Source organism: Leptodactylus fuscus, chromosome 2, assembly GCF_031893055.1.
Source record: "Leptodactylus fuscus isolate aLepFus1 chromosome 2, aLepFus1.hap2, whole genome shotgun sequence".
NCBI classification, from domain to species: Eukaryota; Metazoa; Chordata; class Amphibia; order Anura; family Leptodactylidae; genus Leptodactylus; species Leptodactylus fuscus.
The window spans coordinates 134,813,206-134,825,204 of NC_134266.1; the positions used below are offsets into that span (position 1 = coordinate 134,813,206).

Here is an 11,999-nt window from a genome sequence, read left to right on the forward strand (position 1 = left end):
GACAGCATGATTTTCTTACAAATGTCTCCACGAGATGGTAACACTTCCTTAGCCAGTCCCCAGGTTAATCACCAATCGCGATTTTATGGGGTCAGCTGGGGTGCTAATTTTGGCAACCTAAGAGTATGCCAGCTCTACAGACCCAGTTGCAGCATACCATACAAAATCTGTATGTCTCCATGCCCAAACCTATCTAATTCTGTATCCAGGATAGAAACAGCCAACTGGGTACTAGAGCTTTCTTTCAATTGTACAAGTTCCCCCAAAAATATTTTCTCTCTAATATTGTGATCCCTTACATATATCATCCTTACATTCACACATATAATGGTTTGTCTTTTGTCACTGAGTGTACTTGTGTTAAACAAGCCTTGTCCATAATACTACAGACTGTATTTCCCTTCTAATTATCAACTATACATTTATTCATGACACATAACTCTTATAATCCATATATACACATATGTTTATTTTAGCACTTTATTATTCGCCTGATAACCTCAGGGATTTTACAAAGCTTTGGCAAATACAAAAGATGGCGAATATTTGCAAGGTTATTTAAAAAATAAAAAAAATATCAGAACAAAATTGTGGTCAACGTTTCCAATGCATAAAAATTCAACCTCCAATGTACTAAACAAATATACAGCCGATGCAGGAATAATGAAGGAATGGATAATAAAAGTAATAAGATACATAACATGTTATAACAGTCACATTTTCTAAATTTAAATTCAGTACTTATCTAAATTTTTCCTCTACAAAATTGCAAACCCCCTCACTTGCCCTGAGCAACTCAGAAAGTGTATAGATGGTATGGGTTCCCAAAAGTATAAATGCATGCAAGATTCCCAAGATGTAAGGGGAAGTCCACAATATAATGGATTTGCTGTGAGAATTTTTGATACGGCATATGCACACCAAACAATGCAGATGTTAGGTCTGGTTACTGGTTTTGATTTTTTCATTAAAAGAAGACCTGTCAAGTACGAAACGCTAAAAGCCAACATCACCCAATTAGTCAGGGCGACGGTGACAATAACATGAAGTTTGTCATTTAGCATTCTGTACTTAGGGACACTCTTTAACATAATGGAGAAAATTCACAACAGATCTGCAACCAATGTGCCACACAACTGAACACCTGAACTATAGGTCAATTCCTATATAGAAAATGTCTGCAGTGTGTGGATGAAATTTGGTCAAGTCTGATTCCCTTTGCTGCTACTGTATTCTGCAGTGGATTCTCCCTCCACCATATTTCTGCCCCATGTTACTATTATTGAGATTTTGGAATGTAAACACATTGACAGTTGTCACCATTTTCATGGAAAGTTTTGTTTTGTGAATTGTTAAGCATAAGGAAGAGAGCGAAGATCTTCTACCATATTATGACCTAGATGTTCGGTTTCTATTATGTTACTTCAGCATATACAAGAAGTCATTTTGCCAAATATAGCTATATATCTTAAGAAAAAAAATACATATAAGAATACAAAGATTAAATGAATTAATATCAAAAGAGCATGCCGAAGTCAATGAAAGGGTTAAACACAAAAAAACGGCAATATGTAATAAAGCAGCATGACATTGTTTTCATGACCGATTTATTATTCACTATCTCCCTCTAGTGGATAAGGTTTGTAAAGGCTTCAAACTGCCGAGTGACGAATAGACAGACCTCTTCAAACTTCTAGTTATACAGTTTTATATACATGAAACGGTGCATTAATACAGGCAAAGGCAAAATGTACAAAAATTCTGGCACAACTGGATTTACCCTCAAAAACGTACTACTATCTGCATGGAAGTATTGCACGCTGTTCTTCACAAGGTTTAATGTACAGGAACAAGAGGTGTGACAAAGACTGTGACTTTACAGAAGACGTCCTACAGTTATGGTAAGAAAATCATCATAGCTTAACCTGACATTGCCTGATCTCTGCGTATCCTTATCACGAAATGCTTCAGTCATGCTCTGCAGCTGGGTACAAATGTGAATAAAGCGGTCAAGCTGTAAGCCTGGGTTGGCAGATTTCACAGAAAAGCGGGTCATGATCTGCTGGATAAACTGAGGACTGACATTATATCCCATCTGAGAGAGAGCTGTGGAAACAAAAAGAAGCAAAATGACAACAGTCTGCAATGGGAGGATATACAGACATACTAAGGAATAAGCAAGACGTCTAGTAACATGTAAACGTATTGTGTAGTGAGTTAGAAGCACTGTACAATGAATGGGCCATTCTCCATGTATAATGAGCCAGAGAATGCAGCCTGCTCTTCCTGTTCCTGGCCCAAGGAAACCATGGTGATGCCCAGTGAAGGTTAGGGCACAGACAATGAGCTACACCCTCTGCTATGCAGACAAGTGCTAGCTCAGCAGGTTCACATCTCCATCTGAGTACTTGCAATATGAAGATGTCATCTCTGAAGAGTATCACCCTGCTACTGTCACCATGCACTATACAAAATCCATACTAGAAAAAGCTTGTGGGTATACAGAAGTCTACTAGCGCCATGGCCAATTACCTTGATGCAGCTCTGTCTGGCTAATACAGCCAGATCTATCCCGATCAAATTGCTGGAACATGCTCTTCCATTGCTGAAGGTAAGTCCATAGAGCCGAAAATCCAAATAGGTCAATCCGGCCAGACTGACTCCTATCAAACATGTCTGCAAAGAAAAAGCATTGCTCAGTATAAACAAAACAATATATAAAAAAAATATAATGCTAAGGGGGCCGCAGTCCGACCCGGGGTTTCCATCCTAAACCCTGGGGAAACTGGACAGGGGACAGCGTGCCGGCGGTCAGCTTTAAAACCCATTCACTTTAATGGGTGTTTAAAGGTCCGTATGCGGCCTCTCCGCAAGGAAACAGTTTTGTTTTCTTTGTTTGTTTTTTTCACGGACACAAAATCGTACATGCAGTTTTCTTGTAAAACTTTAATAAAGACTATAGTTTTTAAAAAAGTTGCATGTGTCTGATTTCTGTCAGTTACATGCATTACATCTTATACTATTAAGAATCAACAGCTAATCTGGATATTAGGACCTAGCTGGTTTACAGTTAATTTATTGTGTTGGTCTATGTTTATTTCTATTACCTATGCAATAAGGATTCTTGTGGCTTTCAAGATCTCATCTTGCAGTCATTTAATGGACACTTTTTTTTTGGGGCTTATTTCCAAAAAAAACTCCCCCCCCCAGGCAAGTGATGGTCCATGCACAAAGTGGTCATAGTCTGTTACGCTATAATAAACAGTACCCCCAGGAAATGTGTATGTATTATTTATGTACAACTGATGGTTTGGATGTACTTATACCAGACACACAAACAAGCATTGCCACTAATGTTTTCCATTATATTTTTAGATGTAAAAACTTACTTAACATCATGATACAAGTTTCATCATTGAATGCCGACCAGTTGGAGTTGACGAGGGCTTGTTTAAGCTCTTTTAACGTTATGTAACCACTTCTATCAGTGTCAACAGTTTGGAACCAGTTATAAGCTTCAGGGTTTACTCCTTGGGGTACATTCCCTGTGTGAATAAGAACAGAATAAAGAATGCAAAGAAAACTAATACATTAAAAGGGTTCCAATTTCTGCAAACAAAGGTCATTCTTTTGAAAGTTACATTTTCCAATGTATTGTCTGTATGGATTTCTCCTGATTTTCAAGATCTCTACTTTCTGCTATTCAATAGAACATTTGGTTACTCACTTGCAGGGGATCAGACTCTGCTGCAATCTTTTGACGGATACCCAGGTACATGGTTTGTTACAGTACGAGAGCTGTGTTTTAGAACAAGTTGTGTACCTGTGTGACCACCAGACAATCAAGGTACATTTTTATCCACCCAAAGTAAACACTGATGATTTATTTCTCTTTCAAAGCTTATAAGTGCAGTTCCTCTACTCCTAAACGTTCCTCCTATACCACTGGAAAAACTATGGATCCATAGCATTATAAACATACATGTCCACAAATATAAATACCAATGCACAAGCTAGGACGGCTCGGTTGACATCTCTGTCACCATTTCTGTTCACTTTTAGGAACAGAAAAGGAAAATCCCGATGGGGATAGAACCGTCATATGATGGACACAAACTGATCCCGATGACCCCCAATGGACATAATGTCTGTTTGGTATCTGTTATTTTGTTGGGTGCATGCAGGGCTTTTTTGGTCACGATATTTCAGAGAATTTGCTATGGAGGCTTCTAACACAACCTCCTACACAAATGAGAACATAGCCTTAGGATGTGGATACTAAAATAATGGTTATTTAGATTTACAAAATGGGGAGATTTGTGAATAGTGTTGTCAGATAAACACATAAATCAATGAGAAAAAGGTAAAAGTGTGCCAGATATATCAACATTTTCCCATTTGTATAAGCAGTGTTGTTAGTGGTAAATATGGAGTTTGAAGCTTCAACCACCTTAATAAATATATATCAGATGATAGCGGTAACAAACAGTATAACATTTCAAACTTACCAGCAGGTCTTTGACCATATTGTCCTTGTTGTGGAGCTCCATATGGATTGCCTCCAGGTGCTCCATAAGGTCCACCTGGAGCATGTCCACCATAGGGCCCTCCTGGACCCCCTGGTGCAGCACCACCTGGTATTTGCTGCCCATAACCATTACTGGACAATGGAGGTCCATACGGTGCTCCAGGTGCAGGTCCACCATATGTAGGCTGGCCAGGATGACCACCACCTCCTCCATACTGCTGGCCTGCATAATAGCTTCCTGGAGGTGCACCAGGGGTCTGTCCTGCGGATCCCTGATATCCCTGAAATAAACAAGACAATAACATCACCAAATCTGTTTATATTATGACAATTATAGGTGTAGACTTCCAAAATAAAAAGATCTGATATAACCTGTTTCTCCAAAAATAAAACCTACCCCCAAATTAAGCCCTAGCGTGATTTTTCTGGATTTTTGGAGTATTCTTAAAATATAGGCGCTACTCCAAAAAGAAGCCCTAGCTACAGTTCATTAGATATAGTGCCCAGGCAGCTATGCAAGTAAAAAACTAAATATAATACAGCAGGATAGATAAGGAAAACAGACACCCCCAAAAGAATCAGAAGACAATGACCTTAAGGGAGCTATCTGTACAAGATGGCACTAGTGAGATAGTTCTCTACAACAATAAGTGTTGACTACCGGTACATATGGGTTCTCACACACAGGTTAGGTAGTCCCACTGGCGTCACTCCACTCTTGAGTAGGGTTGTAGCTACTTCTAGTCACCATGGAGAGTCTACCGCTACACTTGGGTGCAGTGGAATGCGGATGTACTGGCAAGGAACCCAACAGTGTCATGACAGGAGTGAAGCAGATCTCTGTGTGAGAGCCCATCTTCCATTGGCACTTACCAACTCTAATTGTTTTGGGTATAGGAAGGTCTGGCGATTGGACTGTTCATGGAAAAAAATATAAGGCATCATCTGAAAATAAGCCCTAACCCATCTGTCAGAGAAAAAAAATGACATGAAACTCTGTCTTATTTATGGAGAAACATGGTAAGAATTTTTCTTATTTATACAAGCACAGACTTGAAGAGCAACATTATGCACGTTTCTGCCAGTTACATGCATAGACAACTTGCTCAACACTGCTATTAGAGTAAAATAGTCTTGAACAGTATAGTACACTTTGTGCTTTTTTTGACCGCTTATGGCCCTGTTACAAACTCAGCATGCTCATTTTAGTGTACTTTTTTCTGAAAGCAAGCGTACGCTAAAATGTAATATGAACGTATCCTTATAGATTGACTGGTACTTTGTGATGAAAAGGAACAATCTGTTAAACTTTACCAGAAACCAGATTTTCTTTTGCGTATTCACACTATACCAATAGGTCTAAAATCCTCCTTACATACAGGAGAAAATACAGACACACCTACAGATTCTAATGGGACTGTCTAACTTGTGTGTGTGTGTATATATATATATATATATATATATATATATATATATATATATATATATATATATAGAGGGCTCCCCCTCACAATGCTAGCACTTCATTTGGGAGTTGTCAGCTTAAGACAGGTCTTTCCATATGTCTTACAGATATTATAGTTTTTCCTACATAATTCAATGTTTATACACGGTCTACCAATAAGTATTTGGACATCCATGCGAATGAAGATACAGTATCTACGGTGGTGATGTATGTCACGCCTTCCACCATTAAATAGGAAACAGCATTGGCATTAGTCGTATGCAAGATGCCACGAAGTGCATGGTTGGCTGATTTCGAGAAAGGGTAATTGTGGGGTACCACAGACATGGTCGATCCTTAAGGGTCATAGCAAGCAAACTGAATTACCCAAAATCGACAGTGGCCTTTGTGATTACAAGGTGGAAGGTGAACAGTGATTGTCGGAATGAGCTCCGAGGCAGCAGACCCCTGAAACTGGGAGATAGAGACCGACAGGTGCTGGCCAGAGAAACCGCACCCAACCGATGGCTCACATACACCAGGAGTTCCAACAGGCATCCGGGAGTATTATGTCCATCAATACCATCCATAAGGAAGCATCTGCTGGGTTCTGCCAACTATGGAATATGAATAAATGTTGTTTTTCTATTCTACCACAGGTGACCAAATACTTATTGGTAGACAGTGTTTTAGGAAGTAATGGATGTGTGGAGTGGGGGTAAGCAGCAGGATGTGCCATCCTCCGTATGTACTGCTGTGGTAGTGCCAAACAGGTGTGGATAGCAACCAATCACACGACACATCTTATGTGCTCAGTTTGGAAAATGAAACAAATGATGTGAATGACTGATGTGGGCTGTAGCCTCCTTACCAATTTAAAAAAATAAATAAACCTTTTTCCCTCTTGTTAATAAATAAAAATAAAAACACACAATTGGTATCACCACATCTGTAGCACCCCTTAAATTAAAATTAGTATTAGTGTTATTTATTCTACATGACAAACATTCCATGCCGGCACTTCCTTAGCGGAGCGTCAGCATAACTGCCGGTTGTAGGTAGTGTAGGGGAGGAGGGGGAAGGTATCCTACTTACCTTCCCCATCTTCATAGTAGCGCTGGTGCTGCTGTTCATCCTGGCAGCAGCAGCGGAAGTAGTGGGCGGGGCGTAGCGAGGCTTCCGGCGGTTGCGCTGGAGAGCCTCACTTCACTGGCATTGCAGTCGGCTGGATGCTGTGCACTGTGCTCTGCGTGCACAGTAAAGCCGGCTACTGCCTCTTCTGTATGCCGGCTGCTGCCTCTCCCTCTGGGATGAGCTGGGAGAGCCGACTCCCCGCAGCATATGCACAGTGGGCATCTTCCAGCTTATCCTACAGCAGCAGGGACAGTGGACACAACAGCAGAGGCAGTAGCCGGCTTTCCTGTGCACACGAAGCACATCGCACAGTGTTCAGCAGCTGCAAAGATTTTTGGCCATGCCTTATTTTCGGAGGGTGCCTTATATTAGGCAATTCAACAGAAACCCCCCGCATGCCTTACTTTCGGGGGATCTATGAGAGCCTGGGTGTAATTTATTGTTACTCTTACTGGTATGGCACCAACATATTCCATAGCACAAATTGTAAAGTGCAGCGGATCACGTTGGTGCTATATAAAAACTATTATTATTATTATTATAGAACTTTACAGGCGTTTCCAGTCACTGTCCCTATCACTATGTAGTTGGAGTAACACTCTCATAGACTTGCACATAAACAGAGATTCCAGCAGGTATGTGAAACCTTCTGATCACATGACCAGCTGGAGAACCAGTTCAGTGACTAGATTATAGAAACAATCAGCAGGTTGGTAATGTCATCATACATTAGACAACAGAATGGTCTGCACTATGCAGGTAGAGATTACTAAAAACACAAGTGTGGAGCTAAAATGTAGGTCCAGAATTTAAAGCACAGATAGCAGTGATAAGCTATTAAATGGAAATTAAACGGCTTCATATACTCAGCCCAATTCCCCGTTGCAGGTTGTTACCCGAACCCAGCTTTTGAACCATGCAAGTTCTGCAGATAGATTTGTAAGGGACATCTTAAGCAAGAGTGTTCGCCTCTTGTGAAAAGGTGCCTCCGTTACCAAGATATGCCCATAAGCAAATGAGCTCCTTGGAGCAACGAGGCTGTTGTCATTGCCCCAGCGAGGTAAGAGACAACTCCCTGGTTGCTGCAAAAAGTGCATTTCCATATCAACAAAAATGGCGATATCTTAGCAACAGAGGGACCAATTCACAAGAGGAAAATACTGTTACTTCAGGTGACTCTAACCTACCTATCTGTAGGGCTGGGGTCTGGTGATAAACCTTTAAGCCCTTCCCACACCATACTATTGTGTAACTCTGAGCATAAGTTTAAAGGGGTTGTCCAGGCAAAAATGGACAACCCCTTTAACTTATCTGCGACAGTGAAAAAGATTAAAAAAAAATGGTATGGTCCTTCTGCTCCAGCATCTTCTCACAGGTCTCTTCCTGAATTCCACTGAAGCTGCTGATTGGGTTCAACATTCACATGTGCTGGGACTTCTACCACACGTCAACACTGGATCGAGAAGACCGGACCGCACTGGGAGGCACCGGAGCATCAGGGAAAGGCGAGTATGGTTTATTTATTTTTTTTAACCTCACATTACCTATTTAAAAGAATAAATGTTATGTCCATTTTTGCCTGGACATCCCCTTTAATATCTACATTTCCCTGCGTCCCTAAAGGGTTAAAGGACTAGCTAATATTATGACACCTAAATTACACCCCTTAAATGACCTATTATGACACCTAAAATATGCAACTTTGATGCAATGTCACAAGCTATGATACAAATCATGAAAAATGTTACTTCCATCCTTAAAGGTGTTTTTCAACAGCAAGGGGAAATTCACACTAGCACTGTGAATGACCATTACTCAAATCATCATAGAGATAAGAGAAATGGGCTTTAACTGCGATAGAGTGACAAATACAGCCAAAGCCCCCTCCCTCTGCATCTGTTCTCATTGATGCTAATGTAAAAAATATGACATTTTTTCGGGCAAGTTTTACTTTTGTAACATAAAAAAGGCCTAAATACATGTTTTTTTTTTCATCAGAAAAGTTAAGGCATGTTACTTAGTTTTTAACATGAGAGTGAATGCAATGAGACACCTGATGGAATGTGCTGCATTTTACTGGTAATGTCTGTTGCTCTCATCCTATGTTGGAACCCACCCTAAATATTGATGGGCTATCTTTAGGACAGAGACAGAGGTACCGCACTTTCTTCATATGATCATGATGCCAAATGGAAGGGTTCTCCAACCCAGAACACAATATAATAGAAACCACGGCACACATTAAGGTGTTTTTCCAAAGATGAAGTGAAATTTATCAGTGCATTAAATAGCAAAGATCACGTGTGAATCCATCCAGCAATAAGAATAAAGGAAAGCACTCTCAGATCATATGATGATAATGTGCCAGGCAGTAAACTACCTTGTTCAGTCCAGGTCTGTATAAGAACAGCATGCTGATGGTGCCTGTGGCATGTTGGAATCTAAGCATAGAAGTGTGTGCTGTATCTTTATTGTGTTACCTTTAGGACAAGTCATTAACATGAGATCGGTGGCGGTCCAACAACTGGCAAGTCCACTGATCAGCTCATATAGGCTGAGCCAATCGCAACTAAACTCCCATTCACTGCAGTGTGTGAAGAGCCCTTGACCATTAATATGTACTATTAGGCTGACACTATAGGGGTTGGCTATCAGGTGATATATGCTGCCTGTGAGAGCAGGACATGATACATGGAGGGGAGCTCTACGATATAGAAGCTTAGGTGTTTGGCAGGAGGGTAAATCCCGACTGGACTCCTAGGAGAGAGGTGAGAGTCCGGCTTACCCCACCCCCACAGGCTCAGTAGCAGCTCTCCCCGTGTCAGGCTGTCAATCATCCTGTGTGCCTGGGGTGATCAGGACTCTCACTATCTCTCCTAGGAGTCCTGTCAGGTCCTCTCAGAAATCCTTCTCCCGCTGCTACACTATGGAGTAGTCTGTAGTAATCCATTCCTGGACAGAGACCCACCCCACGGCTCCCTGGATCTTCTAGATACCTTAGTCAGCCTCGCCCCATCACTCCCTCTGTGACTCACACACACCCTGCACAAACCCTTTTAGGTTCAGTCACGTGTTCTCCCTAGCTATACAACCAATGCATCTTCCATGCCGCCCGGACGGCAGCGCCTTCTCACCTGGCCGTATGGATTATAACTCGTCATGGTCACCCTCCAGCTGTGCAGCACCGACGTCCCCGAAGTCTGCTGTCAAAGTTCGGCTAGGAAGCGACAGAAGCAGCACGTCACGGCGACTGGTAACTGTAGTAACCATCCAGTAACAAGAGCACATACGGAAGTCACTTTAAGGTCTTCTCTTCAGGCGCCATTTTTCCAGGGTCAGCTTTCTAAAAGCCTGAAGAAGGCTGGACTTCATAAAAATGACGTAAACCCGGTATTACTTGTGTTACGTAGGTGTGCGCTCCTCTAGTGGTGAAGTCAGGCACGTGACGGAAAGCGCAGGGAATTGTGGGATATGCGGCGGAAGTGCTGGCTAGTTACCGTGAGGCTGCGCTGCGCTGTTCACACGTGGAGTTGTCGCTGATCTCTTCCAGTAGTCACAGAGTCACACTGCCGGTACCGGAGGCCGCCGCACAATGGTCCGGAAGCTGAAGTACCATGAGCAGAAGCTGCTGAAGAAGGTAGACTTCATAAACTGGGAGGTGGACAACAATGTCAGCGAGCTGAAGGTGCTGAGGAAATACCACCTGGACCGGCGGGAGGACTACACCATCTACAACAAGCTCAGCAGGAACGTCCGGGACCTGGCGCTCAAAATCAAAGACCTGGACGAGAAGGACCCGTTCCGGGCGCAGAGCACGGCCAGGCTGCTGGAGAAGCTGTACGCCATGGGGCTCATCCCCACCAAGCAGAACCTGCAGCTCTGCAACTACGTGTCCGCCTCATCCTTCTGCCGGAGGCGGCTGCCCACTGTCGTGGTAAAGCTGCGGATGGCCCAGAACCTGAAGACCGCCATCACATTCATAGAGCAGGGTCACATCCGTGTGGGGGCTGAGGTGGTGACAGACCCGGCCTACCTGGTCACCAGGAACATGGAGGACTTTATCACCTGGGTGGACTCGTCCAAGATCAAGCAGCATGTTATGGAGTACAACGACGAGAGGGACGATTTTGATCTTGGTGCATAAGACATTGTCTTCCCTGTAGCCTGATGTATAGACTGGTGCACAGCTCCCATGATCCCTATGTTTACCCTCTGATCACACAATGTGCTCGTGTGTCCCTGCGCTTGTAATAAAGACATTTCTTTCCACAATTTCTCTACAATTTGTCCCTAATATGTGTAATGGGTGCCAAGGCTGGGCCCACCTCATACCAAGATGTCCAGAGGATACAAGGAGTGTAAATGCTCCTCTTGTAGGAGTCTGTGAATGCTTGTGATGCTTGAAAAGGTTATCCCACTATGAACGCCTACTTATAAGATAAATGTATGTTTGCTGGGACCCTTAGGCTGCGTTCACATGGGGCAAGAGGGGACGGATTTTGGCTTGGAATTCACGTCATAATCTGCGCCCTCACAATAGCGGTTTATGTAGACCGCTAGCGCTCTTTTTTTTTCCGTGAGCGACATGTTGCTGCTCACGGAAAAAAAGCGAGCTGCCCTTTCCTGTGGCAGATTCCACGACTGATTCAGTTGCAGCGTCCGCCTTGCGGCAGCACGCTCTGGACTAGGCCCATTCACTTGGGCCTATGCCAAACTGGAGTGCTGCGGCTTTCCACGTCAGAATCAGGACCAAAATCCGCCATCTGCTCCCAGTGTGAACGGGGCCTTACAGATGACTAGATGGGGTTTTCAGGATTCCTGGCCCCAGTTATTGGGCCTGCATTGATTGTACATTTATCCGATTGTTGATTAGGGGGATATGTGTTGTAGGAT

At 42.8% G+C, this 11,999-nt stretch overlaps 2 protein-coding genes across 3 annotated transcripts; one reads left to right on the forward strand and one right to left on the reverse strand.

Annotated features, from left to right (window-relative positions):
- Positions 1-466: 466 nt before the first annotated feature.
- PEF1 (penta-EF-hand domain containing 1) lies at positions 467-10,350 on the reverse strand. Of its 2 annotated transcripts, none has more exons than XM_075264645.1 (5): positions 10,241-10,350; positions 4,509-4,809; positions 3,390-3,545; positions 2,533-2,676; positions 467-2,106 (listed from the first exon to the last, which is right to left on the reverse strand). In XM_075264645.1, the coding sequence occupies exons 1-5, from the start codon at positions 10,265-10,267 to the stop codon at positions 1,877-1,879; spliced, it is 858 nt and encodes a 285-aa protein (XP_075120746.1). In that variant the 5' UTR covers positions 10,268-10,350; the 3' UTR covers positions 467-1,876. The 2 variants fall into 2 exon arrangements, with proteins under 2 accessions (XP_075120746.1, XP_075120747.1); XM_075264646.1 differs by having other exon boundaries at positions 4,509-4,800; positions 10,241-10,343.
- A 239-nt stretch (positions 10,351-10,589) lies between these two features.
- IMP3 (IMP U3 small nucleolar ribonucleoprotein 3) lies at positions 10,590-11,362 on the forward strand. The gene has a single exon (XM_075262757.1). It carries the CDS (start codon positions 10,699-10,701, stop codon positions 11,248-11,250), a length of 552 nt encoding a protein of 183 aa, XP_075118858.1. The 5' UTR covers positions 10,590-10,698; the 3' UTR covers positions 11,251-11,362.
- The last annotated feature ends 637 nt before the right edge of the window (positions 11,363-11,999 follow it).